The following is a 20,063-nucleotide window of genomic DNA, read 5'->3' as shown; positions in this document are numbered from 1 at the left end:
GACCATCTCTCCAAGCACCAAAGTCAAGAGTCTCTGAGTTATCTTTGACTCAGAAATGACAATGGATGCACAAATAGGATCGGTTGTCAGTGGATCCCACCATCTCCTTCGCCTGTTATGTAGACTTATCCCCTTCATCCCAGAGGAGGACAAAGCAGCAGTAGTTGGAACAATCATCAATTCCCGACTCGATTACACTAACTCGCTCTATATAGGATTACCCCAATATCAGCTTGAGCGCTTACAACTCATCCAAAATGCGGCGGCAAGACTGTTAACAGGAAAAAAAACCCTGGGAGCCAATCTCCCCATCCCTGAGGAGCCTACACTGGCTAACCGTAAAGAATCGGATCACATTCAAGACCCTCTGCCCCACAAATGCATACAAGGAAACGCGCCTCAATACCTTCGAGAGAAAATAAAACACTACACACCCAATCGCAATCTCCGATCATCTAACCAAAACCTCCTTCTCATTCCCAAATACCGCTACAAAGCAAAGGGAGAATGAAGGTTCACAGTCCAAGGACCTCAACTATGGAACGCACTTCCGCCCCACATCCGCATGGAAGAAAACCATCTGGTTTTCAGGAAAAAACTCAAGACCTTCCTCTTCTAGAAGCTGACAACACCAACACATTAGCGCCTTGAGGCGATTCAGTTCGCATTTGCAGTACTCTATAAATATTTCATTCATTCATTCATTCATTCATAAATCAAAAACAAGTACACAGACAAGAATGTACTTCTGATCTGTACTCTTCTTCCAGGTCAGTGCCCTGAATTATTGAAGGTAGGGCGCAGTAAAGCTGTTAGCGAACTAAAAATTGCAGACTAGCAGGAATTGGCCAAAATTCAAGCCATCCATGCCACAGCGTGTAAAGAGTCTCCAACAAAAGATTGCCAAGTACCTTTTCCTTTTCCTGCGATCCCATGCCTAGCTGCCTTCAAATGACAATTGGAGATATACAGTACCTATATCTATCCCTGACCAGTCTGACATTGACTTTACACAATTGGTCAGTAATGTTTTTCAACATCAATGTGGCCCTCTCTATGGAAATGTGATACCTTTATTTATATTTACCAATGTATATGTCTTTGCACAGGCTTGTTTTTGTGCCTGGCCTCTTGCGACTGGCCCGTTCCCATGTCTGCCCCCCCCCCCCCAAGGAGGGGTCCATGGCTTGTCTTCCATGTGGGTATCTGTCATCTTATATTGGGTAAGCCCTATGGCTCAGTCTAGAGTTTGTTATTACCAATAGAAGTGTTTTGTATTTGTTTTATTTGTTAAACATGATCTACTGTATTTCTGTTCATTCAGGGCGAATTCACGCCCCTCCCATGCCTCCTGAAGAGGTGGCTTTTTCTAAACATGTAGAGGATTACATTGTGCTTGTAGAGGTTGTTTCCCTTATTCAGCTGTACTGTACCCCAGGTTTCTGGGATTTAGGCTTGTATGTATACATCCATTAAGAGGGACAGTCTCCACCATCTGAGGGCCTGTCTTATTGATTTTAATCCATTGTGTTTGTTTTTAAATTTGATCTGTGTAATAAAATTTGTATTTTCAATAAAATTGGTGTACTGATTCACAGAGTACTGAGCTCTTTAGTTTAATTTGCATTACTACAGCTAATTGTAGCAAGCAACGTGCATACATAAAGCCATGCCTGAACTATTAAGGTAGTACAATCAGTATTATATCTAAACTATAATAAAGTGTCCCATGTGATGGCACATTTGTTCTTCTATCATATTTAATTTTATCTACTGTTTGCACTTGTAATGTTTTTGCGTTTATCTGCAAATTAGTCGGCTTTACTCTTGTCTTGTGTTTCTGATTAATGATCATTGCCCATCTATGGCCAATTTTAGGTCTGTAATCCGTAGGCTTTATAACAATAAGCTTGTACAAAGTACAGAACCTGGCCTCTGTGGAAGATGGCACAGCCCTCGAAATGCATTTGTTCTTAAATCTGATGGTGAGTGCAAGGAATGGCTCCTTTGCACAAGTTTATTGTTCTATGGCTTTTGTGAGTATATTATTATTTTATTTAAACAGTAATAAAGGTATTGCAGGAGAATGGGGCTCCCTTCTTGTTGCTGTTTTACAATTCACACTCAAAGTTTTTCCTGATCTGAAGAGGTCAGCAAAGCTTGAAGCATATCCGGGTACTACATTGTGTAGTAGAGTCATCTGATCCTTCCACCTCCAGGACTGGTTTATATTTCCTCATTTAACTTTAGCACTGATGTGTTATTTCTTCTCTTCTTTCCTTACCTGTAGGGTTTTTCTTCCCTGCCATCATTATACATCTTAATACTCCCCCATCACCATTTTGGGTGCTGGAGCAAAGGTCATGTGAACAGGCCAAGAAACTGACCAGCCAAAGAACTAACCAACCTTGAATACTCGAAGCAGAGATACCCTTCAACAGTGAGATATTTATGAAAGTTTTACTTTTTAGGGTATTGAACTCTATAAATGATACTAAGTAATCCAGCATTAATCTGTTTTTCCATCTGCGAAATCCTGTTAGTGTTTGCAGCAATGATCCAGCCTTTTTATGAATTCATCACTGTGATGGATAGGATGTGGAGCCTGAATAGTGCTGAGCTATGAGATGATGGGGCCTGTTCTCCAGGGGTGCTGATGACACATCTGCCAGGCCTGGTTTTCCTTGCTGCCTCCACAGCCGTACATGCCAGTGCCGTGAGTCACACTCGTGTGAATGATACTCAGCGAGACCAAGCCCTTTGGCCCAGCTGTTACTCTTCCAGCTGTGGTGTCCTGGACATTCCATCTGCTGAATGAAAATCCTGGCACAGAGCATGGTGTCTGCCCCTGCCAAGAACCTTTTCCATTTCACGCCTGCTCTGCTTGGTGGGAACCAATGCATCCTTTCTGTTTAGCCGGGCGTATGTTGGCTGCTGAGCGCACGCTTGCTTTTTTCGTGTATTATCACCAGCAATCCAGTCTGGTCGGATATTTGTTTCAATGTCAGTGGATGTTTTCATTTACCAAGTACACATGTCACTTTTTAAAGGGCCTTTCAAGCTAAACAGCTACTCATTTAAGCTTTCCTCCAAGCAAACAGCTTAATATACATACTGTAACTGAACAATGTAATCAGCCGAATGATTTGTAATTCTGTTGAGCCACTTTTGATTTTTACACCTGTGTCAGACAGCACAGCCAGGAGAGGGCCGGTGCTAGACTCATTTGCGCCCTAGGCAAGACCAGCTACTTGCGCCCCCCAAAAAATAAAATTCAACATTTTTAAAACACAGGTCACTACAGTATGGGTGAACAGGGTCTTAGGTAGAAATGCACCAGCATATGCGGTGTCACTGAAGGAATAAATGTCCCTGCACCTTGATAGTGTATCTGGAAGGAAAAATGTCCTTGCACTGCACTGTAGAAGATGTTGGCACTGTATAGACATTCATATGTGGGGAAAGCTCTTGCTGTCCTTGTACATCGATACAGTCAGTGTTGGCACTATACTTGGCTGAGGGGCACAGTACAGGAGGTCAGAGTACAGAGGGGAGAGGGCCACAGTATAGGTGGGCAGAGTACAGGGGGGGGGGCAGAGTACAGGAGGGCACAGTACACGGGGGGAGAGGGGCACAGTACAGGAGGGCAGAGTACAGGGGGAGAGAGGGGCAGAGTATAGGGGGGAGAGGGGCAGAGTACAGGAGGGCAGAGTACAGGGGAGAGAGGGGCATAGTACAGGAGGGCAGAGTACAGGGGGAAAGAGGGGCATAGTACAGGAGGGGCAGAGTACAGGGGGGAGAGGGGCATAGTACAGGAGGGCAGAGTACAGGGGAGTACAGGAGGGCAGAGTACAGGGGGAGAGGGACATAGTACAGGAGGGCAGAGTACAGGGGAGTACAGGAGGGCAGAGTACAGTGGGGGAGAGGGGCAGAGTACAGGAAGGGCATAGTACAGAGGGGAGAGGGGCATAGTACAGGAGGGCAGAGTACAGAGGGGAGAGAGGGGCAAAGTACAGGAGGTCAGAATACAGGGGGGGAGTGGGGCAGAGTACAGGAGGGCAGAGTACAGAGGGGGTTGAGGGTCAAAGTACGGGAGGGCAGAGTACAGGGGGGAGAGGGGCAGAGTACAGGGGGAGAGGGGCAAAGTACAGGAGGGCAGAGTACGAGGGGGGAGAGGGGCTAGTACAGGAGGGCAGAGTACAAGGGGGGGAGAGGGGCAGAGTACAGGGGGTGTGGGGCAGAGTACAGGAGGGGAGAAGGGCAGAGTACAGGGGGGGTTACAGAGCTCTGTGACCTGGAAAGGGCATAGTATCCAGGAGTAAAGAGTCAGGCTTACCGTGTCCATCTGAAGAGCAAAGCCATCCAGGATTCCAGGTGATCTGACTAGTCTCATGCTTCTCAGTGGGGGGGGGGAGAGATAACACACACTCTGTATATTCAGATCTGTCTTTTATCTGCTCAGCCCGGCCCGTATGTACTTTGTAGGCAGTGTGGGGAGTGGATCCTTCTCTGCATGCACTGTTCTTTGAGCTGCATGTGGCAGCGGAAACATCCTAGGCTCCCAGGATGTTTACACACAGGGTCCGCCCCCGAGGGTCATCAGATTGCACTCTAAGCATGCCCCATTCCAAGCTGGCCAGCTGGCTGTTAAACTGTGCATGTGAAGTGCAGCTTGTATTTGCCAGCGCCCGGCAGAGCTGTCATTATTACCAGCAGGCAGCTCTCCCATGTTCACAGTCTGCTGGAAACTGTGGGGGCTCCCCATGCACCTTGGGCCCCTGCTCATGCATTAAGACGGCCTTGCCTCCTCAGTGTCTCCACGCCCTCCCTTTCTCCGGGTGTCTGCCTCTCTTCAGTGACAGTCTCCTGTGGGTCACACTCACTGCTCTGCCGACTCCTCATGCCGTTCCCATTGGAGCTGTCCCCGGCTCGGTTCTCGGGGTACAGCCGGAAGTGCCGAGAGGTGCAGAGAGGGGGTGAAGCTCCCCGACATGGCACTCCTCCTTCCTTCTGTGATACGCCCCGTGCCCGGACATGTATCTACTGCTGGACCGTGCCCCCCCCCCCTCCAGATGGAGCGGGGAACCCCCCCAGAGGAGCTGGTGTTGGGGGAGAGCCGGCTGGCACGATGTCCGGAACAGCACCTACCTCCCGCACCCCAGACTACGGAAAAGCTCCCGGCACTGACAAGCTCCCGGCACCCCCTCCTCTGCAGGGATTAGGGAAACCAGTAGTTGTATTTGCGCCCTAGGCGGCAGTGCACCCTAGGTGGCTGCCTAGTCCGCCTAGTGGTAGCACCGGCCTTGCAGCCAGGATTGTGACACCATTTTCTGTAAAGGTGCTTTTTCAGATGGGTAGCCAGGGGGTGGTAAAAATGCCACCCACCCAAACTGTCCCAATATTGCCAGACAGGGCTGTACAGCCACGGCCATGGCATTTTTTACTTAATGTGCAGCCTGTCATAGTTGCCCATTGAGTGTAATGGGGCTGCGGTGCAATCTTGCACAACGCCCTCTGTCAATGCCTGCCTGTCAAATGCCCTCTGGAAAGTAATCCAAATGTGGATTGCTCTTCATAGGGCACCGCAAGTCTGAAAGAGCCCTTATAGACAAGATACACTATATTGCCAAAAGTATTGGGACATCTACCTTTACACGCACACAAACTTTAATGGTAGGCCAGTCTTAGTCTGTAGGGTTCAATATTGCGTTGGCCCACCCTTTGCAGCTATAACAGCTTCATGTCATCTGGGAAGGCTGTCCACAAGGTTTAGGAGTGTGTCTATGGGAATGTTTGACCAATCTTCAAGAAACGCATTTGTGAGGTCAGGCACTGATGTTGGATGAGAAGGCCTGGCTCGCAGTCTCCGCTCCAATTCATCCCAAAGGTGTTGTATCAGGTTGAGGTCAGGACTCTGTGCAGGCCAGTCAAGTTCCTTCACCCCCAAACCCACACATATATGTCTTTATGGACCTAGCTTTGTGCACTGGTCCAAATCATTTGGTGGAGGGAGGATTATGGTATGGGGTTTGTTTTTCAGGGGTTGGGCTTGGCCCCTTAGTTCCAGTGAAAAAAACTCTTTAACTCTTAAAGCATTTGGTAACCCCCCCCCCCCCCAAAAAAAGATCCTGGTCCTTTAAAGCATGTTATACAGCACCGTGCTTGTGCTGTGTCATTTGACCCACTGTAACACCTGAAATACCTGGCTGATCCTGCCAGTTCCTCACCTCCCTTTTGAAAACTGACCACGGTGTATCATGGCTGCTGAGCCCTGACACCGTGCCTCCGTCATCCTCAGCCCTGCTCTCTGCTCTCCCTCATCCCCCCCCCTCTCTCTGCCTGTCAGCGCATGACAGTGCCCGCCCTGCAACTCCTGCTGCTCAAATAACATTTATATTGTCATACGATCGGCACTGTGTCCAGACTCGTTGCAGGTCAGTCAAGATCCTCCACCCAAAATTGCTCAGCCATGTCTTTATGGACCTTGCTTTGTGCACTGGTGCGCAGTCATGTTGGAACAGGAAGGGGCCATCCCCAAACTGTTCTAACAAAGTTGGGAACATGAAATTGTCCAAAATGTCTTGGTATGCTTTTGCCCTAAATTGCTTGTTAAGCCACTTTCACATCCTAATACTATCACAGTTGGGTCCTAATGCTGTGCCCCCCTGTGTAAACGATTTATTAAAAAAAAAACAGATTATACCTCATTTCACAGTGCCATTCAGCGATCGTGCGACTGGCTGACTATCTCTCACCTCTCCCCCCCTCCTGAGTGACGTCAGCGGGGGAATCTCGGCCCTGCCCACTGCAGCTGTCAGACGTGGGGAAAGGAGAGAGCCAACCAGTCACGTGATCGCTGAGAAGCACTGTGAAATGAGGTATAATCGGCTTTTTAAAAATAAATCACTCACACAGGGGGACACAGGATTAGGACACAGCGGTGATAGTATTGGGATGTGAAAGTGGCTTAACAACCACTTTAAGGCGTCAGCATACCAAGACATTTTGGACAATTTCATGTTCCCAACTTTGTGGGAACAGTTTGTGGATGGCCCCTTCCTGTTCCAACATAACTGTGCACCAGTGCACAAAGCAAGGTCCATAAAGACATGGATGAGTGAGTTTGGGGTGGAGGAACTTGACTGGCCTGCAGAGAGTCCTGACCTCAACCCGATAGAACACCTTTGGGATGAATTAGAGTGGAGACTGCGAGCCAGGCCTTCTCGTCCAACATCAGTGCCTGACTTCACAAATGCGCTTCTGGAAGAATGGTCAAACATTCCCATAGACACACTCTTAAACCTTGTGGACAGCCTTTACAGAAGAGTTGAAGCTGTTATAGCTGTAAAGGGTGGACCAACTCAATATTGAACCCTACGGACTAAGACTGGGATGCCATTAAAGTTCATGTGCGTGTAAAGGCAGGCATTCCAATACTTTAAAAAATATAGTGTATATAATGACATCACCTACTCACCTGAAGCCCACACAATAAAGGAGCAACAATACATTGAGCTGACAAAGTCACTCTGCTTTTTCCTCCTGTCAGCATGTCCCTGTCAGTACATGTGTATAAGGCAGTGTTTGATTGCCCCCTAGTGCTACCTCTCCTTCTACTGGTCAGAGTGCTGCTGTACAAAAGATTGCCTGGTACCAAGGCAGATGTAGGTGCTTGTGCTAGCACCAAAAATCTGCACCACCTTGTCCAAGTACCACTGTATTAGGACTTTTCTGTAAAAATATAACTGCTATAGATGGAGATGGAGGCATATATACAGTATGAAAGGTGTGCCAATAGGAACATTTCTTGCTTTCTTTGTCATTGTCATTTTTGCCTTATAGCTTGGACAAATATATTCAATATCATTACTCAATATCAAGTATTAACCACATTCAATTATCAGAATGCAGTGGTCCTCTGCACATAAATACACAGTAGGAATGCTATGAACTTCATGACCTGGTGAGGGTATATCTTACCTGTTCAGGGAATACTGGGTCTTGTGCCTGCAAACCATACAGGAGGGCAGAGTCACAGCTAGGCATATACGTGGTACAGTATTCGTTGGCAGCTCTGGGGTCAGCAACGATCAGCAGCTGCTGGATATCACCCTACAAAGAAGAAGAAGGAGAGCGTGGTTGGTCTGGGATTATAGACATTGAGGTCAATTTAAAGGCTGATGTGTGTAACATTTTTTTCTTGACCAGTGTAGATCAGATGTTCCCAACCTTCTTATGTCTGCCCGAACCATAGCACTCAACCTTCCCTTTAATATTATTTCCAATTAATGCGACAACACCTGAAAATGGAGTAGAAATGGCCATAGCAGCCTTCTTTATTAACAAAAACTCTTATTAAAATTAACATTATTTTCACATCAACATCTGAAACAACATAACAATTTTCAGCCTGTTGGTTTTTTGACGGCACCCACAAATCCAATACTATTCCACTTCTGCACTGTGGGCCCTTTTACCATAATAGGCCTCCAGCCATGAACACCAGCTTGGAGACAACCACCACTACCCGCAGTGCAACCATTACCATATTCCAGTTAACCTATGTAACTGGAATACACCAGAGGGGCACATACCACCGATGATCCCCCCACACTTTTCTTACACCTTCAAAAAACGAAGAGGGGAGATGAGATGTGGAGAAAGCAGGAGAGGAGAGTGGAAGAGGGTGCACAGAGGAGGGGAGAGGAGAGGAGAAAAGAGGGTGGATGGTAAAGAGACATTAGGTGTGGAGAGGTGAGGAGAGGAAAAGTGAAGGTACAGGGTTGGGGGAAGGTGGAGAGGGGAGTAGAGGAGAGAAAAAGAGACTGTACAGGGAGGAGAGAGGAGAGATTGATAGGGGAAAAATGGAGAGAAGGAAGTGGACAGAGGAGGGGAGGGATCCAAGGCTAGAACTCATACTACCTCTCTCCATTGCATTAGATGTACTAGGGGGGAGCAGAAGACAATACATTTCAGCAAAATTGTCTTTGATATTAAGTTTATAGGTTGGACTTGATGGACTTTTTTCGACCTCACCTACTATGTAATTATGTAAGTGTACAAATTCTGCCTCTGATTGCCCCAGTTCATATAAAAGTGAATTGCGGGAGGAGTCATTTTCGGATTCCCCCTACCACCTGGGAAAGATACGCTTGGAAGACTGGGGCAGATGATGAACTAACATGCCTATGAACTGTGAGTGAACCCCAAATATCCTTCATTTGAGTGTTTGACATGAGTTACATATATCAGTTTGCAGTTCAAATATATGGACCCCATCTTGACTTTTGGCATTATAAGGAGTGGTCGAATTCCAGTTCCATAATTGCCTCCTCCATGTACATAAACAACCATGTATGAGACACTGAAGGTGCCGTGTATATATCTTGGTTAATGAGAAGCAGCAGGATTTATGGGCTGATTTCACAGGCGTTCATCATGTCGTGTCTCTCCGAAGCATATCCTATCATCTGCTCAGGGTCTCAATCTGCTTTATGTACTGTTCCCATGCAACACAGCTGCAGCTGACAAATACTTCTGATTTGCCGTGGGCATTAAATGAAATAAAGTAAAAGGGGGGGGGGGTCTGGAAAATCAGAAATGAATCCAAAGCTGAAATTGAGCCACAGGAACAACCAAGACACAGTCATTAACCCTACAGTAAGAGTGTCCAGTTTGTTCCCTTGTAGTTCTCTCAGCCAGATGTAGGAGAGCCATGAAATGGCTGAGGTTTGATGTATAAAGACTGGAGGAAGGAAGAATGTCCATATTACTCATAGCAGTCATTCCCACAGGTCCTACAATTTGTTTTCTTTAGTTTTTCTTTGTAGAAAAGCCTGTCCCCTGCCAGCATCTCTATGTGGAAGCCGTGGTTTCTCTGCAGAGGTTCAGTACATCCACCGACAGTCAGAGCCATCCAATCAGCGGAGTGCATGATTTCAGATCTATAGGTATGGCTTCTGCAGAGAGGCCACTGCTCCTACACAGGGAAGCACTGTTCCACTCCTCTTTCTCTACAGCTGCTGGCAGGGCTCAGGCTTTTTTACTTAAGAAGAAATTATCGGGCTTTGAAGACCTGTTGTTTTGATGTACCTAGACTGTATACAGCTTATTTAAACTGACAGTTCAGTTGGACCTTAAATGAGTTGTAAAGGCAGAAGGTTTTTTTTTATCTGAATGCATTCTTTACATTCAGATAAAAAACCTTCTGTGTGTAGCCCCTTCTCTCTCCAGCGATGTCTACGATCCCCTCGGCCATCCAGGACACTCCTCCTAATTGGCTGAGACAGAGCAGCAGCGCCATTGGCTCAAAGTCAATCAAAGTCAGTCAGCCAATCAGGGGGAAGGGGGCGGGGCCAGGTCAGGGCTCCGTGTCTGAATGGATACACGGAGCTCTGACTCAGCTTGAGTGCCCCTGTAGCAAGCTGTTGGCTGAGGGGCACTGAAAGGAGGGAGGGGCTAAGAGAGGTGAAGAGGGACCCAAGAAGAGGAGGATCTGGGCTACTCTGTGCAAAACCAACTGCATAGAAGAGGTAAGTATAACATGTTTGTTATTTAAAAAAAAAAAAAAAACGAGACTTACAATCACCTTAACCTAGAATTTTTTGGATGTGACTCGCATTTTCACAAACTTACTCTTACACACGGTTGGACTTTCCGACATAAAATGTGCGATCGGAGCTTGTTGAAGGAAATTCCGACCATGTGTAGGCTCCATCGGACAGTTCCATCGGAATTTCCGTTGCATAAAATTTGAGATCTGGTTCTCAAATTTTCCAACAACAAAATCCGTTTGCACAAATTCCGATCGTGTGTACACAATTCCAACGTACAAAGTGCCACGCATGCTCGGAATCAAGCAGAAGAGCCACACCGCCTATTGAACTTTATTTTTCTCAGCTCGTCGTACGTGTTGTACGTCACCGCGTTCTTGACGTTCGGAAATTCCGACAACTTTGTGTGACCGTGTGTATGCAAGACAAGTTTGAGCCAACATCTGTCGGAAAAAATCCATGGATTTTGTTGTCGGAATGTCCGATCAATGTCCGATCGTGTGCATGGGGCATTACTCTATGCTTCAATTATGATGTGTTTTCTGGTCAGTCCACACACAACTAATCGTTCAATTTTTAGTAGATGCTAGAGTGCTAAACTATCTGAGAGTTTCTGGTATTTCTTAGAGTCTTTATTGGGGAGATCTTTGTAACTTGAGTTCCTTAGTCTGCATATGATGTACCGTTTTTAAAGGTCTCCCACCATCCCTGCTAGATACTTTTTATTTACTTATTATATATTATGTAAAGCTGGCTATAAATTAGTGGAATGTGGTTTGACATTTCTTGTTTAAAAGAGTAACTCCACTTTTGTTGAGAAAAAAACATTCCCCTCTGGGTGATCCATGTACATTGCAAGGATTTTAACAAACTTTGTTGCAGATTCCTACCTTTTGTTAGTCTGAATAAATCCCTGTGTGTTTGTCTGTGTCTATGTGGTAAATGAATCTAATGGGAGTGGTTTCATAATTATCAACCAGCTTCTGCACCTGTAGGGCTCTAATGAGGAAAATTGCAGGTTCCGCATCCCTTTAGACATGATTTCCTATTGGGAGTAACTCACCAAAAATTATTTTTTTGCTTGAAGGGGATGCCTGATATTTGACTTGTATCTTGGTGCAGACTTCTGGGAAAATCAGTAAGCCAATCACACAAGCAGGAAATTATGTTCCTGGGGGGGTGTTCTGTACACATTCTGTGTACAGAACACCTCCAGGTAGCCACATTGCATTGCAATTTACAGAAAAATTCAGAGCTGCAGACTGAAAAGGAAAGGTACTTTTTCAAAACATTTGATTACAATATGACTTGTGTCGCAATTGTATATGCCATATCATTTTTTTATTTGCTATTTTTTTTCTGGAGTAGAGTTAACCTTTAAGAATGTTTGTTTGATTTTCCAATGGTTAGTGGGTTCAACTGATGTCCTTTTTTAAACAAATTTCGAAAAAGCAGGGTGGAAATTCTGTCTCATATGAACACATTTTTAACAGTGAATGGTTTTCGGGAATTTACATTCATTCTAAAATTGAATGCTAAAAGAAAACAAAATTTTGAAGTACTTTTGAATGACATTTGTCCAGTCATAGAATGTAAAAAGAATATTCTTACAAACACACATTTGAAAATACACTACTGTATGGCCTGCTAAACAGAAGGAGCTGGAATATACAGTACAAATGTAGCACACCCCTGTAGGAGCCAGTGGTGAATGCAATCCTATCTCCCCTTAGAGCAAACACAGGCAGGCACACAGCGTTTTCTTCATTCTTCCACAGGCTCAGAAAACAGTCTAGAGATTCTTTTTATGGTTTTGATTGGGAACGATCAACTGGTATAGGGAGAGGGAGCTCCTTTTTCAAGTGGACACTTGAAAAAGGAGCGCGCATGTGCCGTACGGACCTTGCGCAAGCTCGGAAACGCGTTGTGTTCTTCCCCACCACTATACATCACCAGCCGCTTCCTGGGTTGCTGCTCCGCTCCTCTGCGCAGACAGACTGTGTTCCGTCCTGGCTTCCCGTCAGATTGCGGCATAGGCTTGGGGCGTCCCTGGGAATCGATGATTGTCCTCTTACCTTCCCACTTTGGAATGTACCCTCTTGCTGCACATACCGTATTTACATGTAAGTGGATACTTTTATTTGTCAATTGTTAATAAATCAACCTACTTAGCAGCGCTCCTCTCCTTTTGTTTTTTGTCTTTGATAGATCTGAGCTGACTTCACTCCAGAGAAGAGCTGCCCTTCGTGAACTTTGGATACAGTGTCCCACAAGATAAATTTCATATCCGGTGTCTTCCACATACTGTTTATTCCTTATGGTTTTTTCCCCTGAACTATGGACTGCTTCCCAGCACCTGTCAATGTCGATTAACACCTCTCATGCTACACCGGTATTGTTTCAGCATATGACTTTTTTATGACTTTTTAATTATATTTTTTTATTTTAATTGCTTCACTGCCTCTGAGCGCCAGTTTATTTTGTTTTTATGCTGGTGTCCTGTACTCCTTCCAGGGTTAAAAACTACACACAGTCACTGTCACAGCACTGGGGTCTTCTACTCACAGGATCATTGGATGCCTTCTGCTGATATCCACCAGGCTTTTCCTAGTGAGGGAGCTGTAGACTCACACCACCAAAGGGCAGCTGGACTCTTTCCCACCAACTTCCTACTGGCTCTCTCCAGTGAGCTTCTCCAGACCCTACTTGATCCCTGGACATAGATCTGCAAATAATCCCCCACAGTTAAGCCTAGCTGAGACCTCAGTGTCTTCATCAAGGCTTCCTATAAGACCCTGCACCAGGGGGCAGAGCCGACTGGACCAAACAAACAAAGGAATTATATTCAGGAGATCTCACTAATGAAACATCCAAGAAGCCATAGGACTCAGCCCACCTGGAACCACCTATAACAAAATTTACACCTTTTAGTGGATTGGTCCATTAACAGTAAGCATTGGTGGATTGGTCCTGCAAAAAAGCAGGAACTGCAAAAGAATACATTAACAATGTTCATAATATATATAATATATATATTTATTTATATATGTAGCACCCTGGTGTTTAGGCAGGGTTGCTAACAAATTTAGTTTGCCAGGTGGTAATTGTCCTGGATAATTGTTAGAAATCAATTTCTATCACTAGGTGGCACTGTGGCTGGTGACATTAGAATGACAGGGGCTTACCAAGGTCAGATCATGAATAAATGGGGTGTCTCAACCAATTGGCAGGGGTTTCTTTAGTCCCTTGGCCTGCTGGGAGAGCCTATTTATTTGGGTGGAGTGAGGTTATTGGGGTTCTGTGTCACCTGTACGGCTGTCTGGGTGGACGTGTGTTCTGTTGTCCTGGGTTGCTAGGCTGGAAGCCTGAGGCCTATCCCGGGGACACCTGGCTGCTAGGCTGCTTGAGGCCTATCCAGAAGCAGGAGAAGCAGCGTAGGGTTGGGACTGTAGGATTGGAGTCCAACCGAGTTGAGAAGGTTCAGCTGGACGGAGAACCAGTTGTGGTCGGAGGTAGAGGGGAAGCTGTCGTCACTAAGGGACCTTCCATCTTACTACAGGAGACTACTGTGAGTAAGCTTGAGCAAGTACCAGAGCAGTCTTCTCACCAGCCGGGGACGGTGAAGAAGTGGGAAAGCTTCAGCGAGTGTCAAGCCAGGGACCCAGCAGGATAGTGGGGGTGACGCTTGTGGAGTATACAGCGGGATAGCTGTGGAAGAGCTCCAGGGATCCAGTGATGACTGGGATCAGGAAGTCTAGTGAGAGACTGGGAGCTCAGTGAGTGAAGATCTGCAATGGGACACTGTGAGATAAGTAAAGGACTGTTCTGTGTTACCAAGAGTTATGTGCAACTACCTTTAGTGACTGTTGCAAGATTAGTGCCATAGGAGACAGTGGTCCTACCTATACAGAAGTGTTATCCGGCTTGAGGTCTTTCACTGTACTATAGCTGTCTACCTATAGCAGTCTCGGAGCCTGCCAATTATCATTGCATCTACTGTCCTGGCCCTAACCCTCTCTCCCACAGTTTTGTTGAGAGACAATAAATCTCTTGTTTGCATTCAAAAAGCGACTGGTGCCCATCATCTCTTCTTGCATCACACCCAGCATACCTGGTAACCCGCTCTACAAGGAAGGATGTCAGCTCTCCCTGACTCTGGAGGTCACCATTAGGCCTTTAGGGGTTGGGGCAATTGCTACACACACATATATATATATCTATATATATAGATATATCTATATATAACAGGTAATTATATAGCACCGATAATTTACTTTAGCACTTTACATATACAGTACATAATAGAGCCAAATAACCTATGAGCATGTCTTTGAAGTGTGGAAGGAAACCAATGCAGGAATAGGTAAAGCATGTAAAATCCATGCAGATAGTGTTGTGGTTAGAATTTGAACTAACGGGAGCGTGGCTTGGACATGGCGGAGTAAGGACGTGTTGTTCCAGAGCTCCCGACTCCCGACCAGTCCAACCCGGCTGATATGCCCGTTCTCAACAAAATTTCTGCTGGCCATGAGATATCATAAGCGACAGAGGGGCAAAGGATCGTCCACAGCGGCTCAGGCGGACCAGATTGACCGATATTTCAGAGACAAACCCCGCTCCGCGCCGGCAGTGAACTGCAGAGGAACACGTGGCGACAGTGGGCCCTCTTCAACTCTCTCTCCCATCATGGAGGTCTCACACAGCCCAATGCATAACTCCCTCACAGGCATCCCGCCTTTGTTAGACTCTCAGTCCGGCACTTCGAGCAGCCAGGGGATGCCTACTCTCACACCCAGGGACGAGGACGACATCAGGGCGCTACTGAGAGCCCTCCCGACCAAAGCAGACTTGGCAGCCATGGTGTCGCAGGTGGAGGAGCAGCACCGCCGTGACTTCCAGCAGGTGCGAGAGGAAGTGCAGAGTATCGATGTGAGACTGTCCAGCGGGGAGGCAAATATGGATGCTCTGGAGGCTCATATTGCTCATTTAGAAAGGATACAACAGTTAAGCCAAGAACAGTTGGCGGAGATGCAGCTGCACGCAGAGGATCTCGAGAACCGAAGCCGCAGGAACAACTTGCGGCTTCGAGGGATACCTGAGGCCACGGGGTCTGAGAATCTGCAGGAGACTGTGTGGGCAATCCTACAAAAGATCATGGAGCCAGAACCCCCTGTGCAGTGGGAGTTTTACAGGGTGCATAGGGCGCTCGGCCCCCGGCCAGGGGAACAAGACCGTCCCAGAGACGTGATCTGCCGGCTTCATAGGTACGCGCAGAAAGAAAGTATCACGAGAGCTGCCTGGCAGAAGGGAGCGGTGGATTTCGACGGGGCGGCTATCTCCGTCTTTCCGGATATCTCTCAGGCAACCCTACGGAGGAGAGCCATGCTTAAACCCCTGCTGGAATATCTGCGCGGCGCTCAACTTCAATACCGCTGGGGATTCCCGCTACAGTTAACGGTCCGTAAGGCGGGCGCCTCTTACACACTGAGACGCCACTCGGATCTCCCGGAGCTGTTTCATTTCCTGGAGATGGAGGAGATCCCCATCCAGGACTGGCTGTGCTATCTTTCTGGCGGAGATCTTCGTCTGAGGCCACAGGTGCCGCCTCCGACACAGCCACGACGCTCTTCAAGACGCAGACGGAGGGATCACACACCGATCAGAGCCCAAGATCCGGAGCCGTAACACCAGCGGAAGCCTACAAGTGAGTGTCCCCGGGACTTGAACTTTCTGCCGCTAGACAAAAGGACTTTCCCCCCCTCCCTCTCTCCTCTCCCTCCCCGCCCTGCTTGCTAGCTATACCCGCGGCCCCTGAAGTCTGACCCCAAGCCGATCGGACCCCGGCCCCCCTTCCCCATCTGGAAGTGTGAGAATGTCTTGGCCCTCAGCCCTCCCTTCCCCTCACCCGGTGTGCGCTTCTTCCCGACCCCGGGACAGTGATACCATTTTGCATCTCTGGTATGCACGGGAATTCAACTTATGACGCCTACTCAGACTGTGGAACCCGAAGCAGCAATAAGGTTACCGGCTGAATGTGTGAACTGTTTGCTCTGGGACCTTTAGCTTTGGGGTGGGGGGGTGGTTGGGAGCTTGTTGGGGGGGGTGCAGCTGGGGGGTCGGGGGAATACTTATTCCTTAGCACGGACTTCTGAGGATAGCTACGGGGGGAGATGCAGATCAAGTACAGAGGACTTTGCTTGGAGGGACAGTTGGATCAGAGATCATTTGCCTAGCATTTGCTTTACGTGTAACATGTATTGTCTCTGTCCTATTTCATTGATTTCAAGAAGGTCGAGTGGGGGGGGGGTGTTATCTGTGGGTTTACTAAGGGGGGACTAATTGTATGGAGCTTAATGTCCCAATTGGGGCAGGCTGACACAGCATCCAGTTGAGGGTAACCTCGTGAAATGAGCGGATATACTGGAGATGCTGCTCGGCCTGCATTAGAGGACTCCCCTCCCTCTTCCTTGCACATCCCTCACCCCCCTCTTCCCCCCCTTTTCCTTCCTCCATCCTCTCCTCTTGACCCGCAAGTTCATGGCTCCTCCTTCCTATTTACCCGCCCCCTTTGCCCCGTCTCCTTCCCTCCCTTCTCCTTGTCTTCGCCCTGCCACATCCTTTCCGCATCCCCCCCCGCCCCTCCATTGGGGGTGGGGAACTTCGGGGGAACATGAGCTGTGGATGGGGGGGGGACGTGGTTCAGGGGATTAATTGCCAGGCGGCTGCTGGGGTAATGCAGAATATCCCGGGGACTTCTTGCAGTGGGGTTATATCCTCCACTCTGTTGGTAAATCCCTCTTCCTAGGCAGTGAGGAGGAGAGATTTCCCTGTTTATACAAGTTTATTTTGATGGTATTTTTTTTTTTTTTGTTGACCTGAGAGTTTGCAATGTTAAATAGCCAGTCCGGGCTACGCCCTTAGCTAGCTCAAAGATTTGGGGCCATTACATAGACTTAACCGGACATATCAGTCATTTATTATCATTGTTTTATTTTATGGACTGGTGGGGGATAGGGAGCCTCTATGCCCTGCTGTACACAACCACTTTCCCCACATAGGGTTACATCCAGTTAGTGGCTTCTCTTTTGGGGTCACTAGGGTGTTTGGAGATTAGGTCTCCCATACGCGTTTGCGTATTAGCTGTCTTTGTATTTGTGTATTTTTGTTTCTGTTCTCTCTATCTTCTCTCGTATCTTCCTCTCTTCCCTCCCCCCCCCCTTTTTTTTTTTTTCCCCCCTCCGCCAGTTCTCACCATGACCAGGAGTGGTCAGGAACCAGTTCGTTTGCTCTCGATTAATGTAAAGGGTCTGAACACCCCAGAGAAGCGCACTATCGTTATGTCTAACCTGAAACGATCAGGGGCTCACATTTGTTTCCTGCAGGAGACGCATTTTCGTGCTGACAAAATACCTGGTCTCAAGAATCGTCTCTTCCCGGTGGCTTACCATGGGTGCGCGTCGGATTCCAAGTCCGGGGGGGGGGTAAGCATTCTGATTCGCAATACTACTCCGTGGCAGGAGAAAGATAAGTGGAGCGACACAGAGGGTAGGGCATTGTTTGTGAAAGGGACACTGGGCGGCTCTATGGTTACCCTAGTGAACCTTTATCTCCCAAACACAAACCAGATTACTTTCCTAGAGCCAGTCTTGACCAAGCTGGGAGAGTTTGTTGAAGGGGCAGTGATACTGGGAGGTGACATGAATTTCATCATGGACCCTACTTTGGACTCATCTAAGACCACCTCCCAGCTCTCCTATGTGGCACTGAAACGCCTAAAGAAAAGCTTTTATGCTTTCCATCTAGTAGACGTGTGGCGGATTCTTCATCCGAACCAACGAGATTACACTTTCTACTCGCACCCCCACGACTCATATACCCGAATTGATCTAATTATGATACCCCAATCCCTTCTGTCTAGGGTTACGTCAGCATCGATCGGATCTATTACATTCTCAGATCATGCCCCAGTTATGGTGGACATAGACATCTTGACACCCACAACCAAGCAGTGGATGTGGAAGATCAACGATTCTTTGATCCAGATGCCTGAGGTGGTCGCGGAGGTGTCTAAGGAATTGAGACAATTTTTTGCCGAAAACACAAACTCAGAAACAGCCCCAACAATGGTGTGGGAAGCCCACAAAAGCTACATTAGGGGTCTCTTAATAAAAATAGGGTCCCGCATCAAGAAGGCCAGAGAGCAACAGACCGTGGAACTCCTAGGTAAAATCCGATCCTTGGAGGCCACCCACAAACGGTCGCTCGCTGAACAAACATTGGCAGATTTAACAGCATTGCGGAATCAATTACGTACCATGGCTCTACATAGGGCAAAAGAGGTGATAGCCAAATGCAGAAAAACGTTCTATATGCACAGTAACAAAAGTGGTAAACTGCTGGCACGAGCTCTCAGAGCCCAACGAGCACGAACGTTTATCCCCAAAATATTTACTGAAACCCACCATAAGGTTCACACCACAGAAGCCATAGTAGAACAGTTTCGAAAGTATTACACCTCTTTATACAACTTGACACGTCCTTCCTCTGAAGGGGCGTCACAGGTGGAACAGGGTCAGATACAAGATTACCTACAAAGATCTGGCTTGGCTCAACTAACAGACGAGGATTTAACAGCACTGGAGAAACCCATCTCGGCGGACGAAGTAACCCGAGTGATGGCGAGCATGCAATTGGGTAAAGCCCCGGGTCTGGATGGATATTCCCTGCTATACTACAAGACCTTTGGGGGTCTTTTGACCCCGCATTTCATTTCGGCATACAACGCTGCAGGTGAAGGCCTTGCCCTTCCCAGAGACACACTACGCGCTCACATCACGGTTATTCCAAAGGAGGGCAAAGACCCCCTACTATGCCAAAGCTACAGGCCGATCTCATTACTAAACATTGATTTGAAAATGTTCACAAAAATTCTCTCCATTCGGCTTATAGACCTGATCCCTCAATTGATTCACTCCGACCAAGTGGGATTTGTTCACTCGAGGGAGGCACGTGACAATACAACTAAAGCAATCAACCTAATATTTGCGGCACGGAACGGAAAACTCCGATGGTGCTCCTATCAACAGACGCGGAGAAAGCGTTTGATAGGGTAAGCTGGCCGTTTCTCTTCGAAACCCTCCGGAGTCTGGGTCTCAGAGATCGCATGATGAACTGGGTGCAAGCAATTTACTCCTGCCCTTCGGCACAGGTCAAGGTGAACGGCCACCTGTCTTCATCATTTCAAATAACAAATGGGACAAGACAGGGGTGTCCCTTATCGCCTCTGATATTTATTCTGACCCTCGAACCTTTCCTAAGATTTATCAGGGATAACCCGAATATCAAGGGGCTTAGATTGAATGACACCCTTTCCCCAAAAATAGCTGCCTTTGCAGATGATTTGCTTTTCTTTCTGACCAGCCCACTGACGTCCATCCCAAATCTGCTAGCAGAACTGAAGACCTACGAAAAACTGTCTTTTTTCCGCATTAATTACCAGAAATCCGAGGC

At 47.3% G+C, this 20,063-nt stretch overlaps 1 protein-coding gene across 2 annotated transcripts in view; it reads right to left on the bottom strand.

Moving 5' to 3' along the window:
* The window catches only part of COL5A3 (collagen type V alpha 3 chain), a 299,466-nt gene that overhangs the window by 103,210 nt on the left and 176,193 nt on the right, over window positions 1-20,063 (bottom strand). For both annotated transcript variants that reach the window (XM_073622539.1, XM_073622540.1), the window contains exon 5: window positions 7,981-8,112. In XM_073622539.1, the coding sequence (XP_073478640.1) occupies window positions 7,981-8,112 (132 nt within the window). The remainder of the gene's footprint in view (window positions 1-7,980; window positions 8,113-20,063) is intronic.

Source organism: Aquarana catesbeiana, linkage group LG03 (genome assembly GCF_042186555.1).
Source record: "Aquarana catesbeiana isolate 2022-GZ linkage group LG03, ASM4218655v1, whole genome shotgun sequence".
In the NCBI taxonomy this organism is placed as follows: Eukaryota; Metazoa; Chordata; class Amphibia; order Anura; family Ranidae; genus Aquarana; species Aquarana catesbeiana.
Note: the sequence above shows the minus strand (reverse complement) of the source record. Positions and strands in the feature narration are given on the sequence as shown.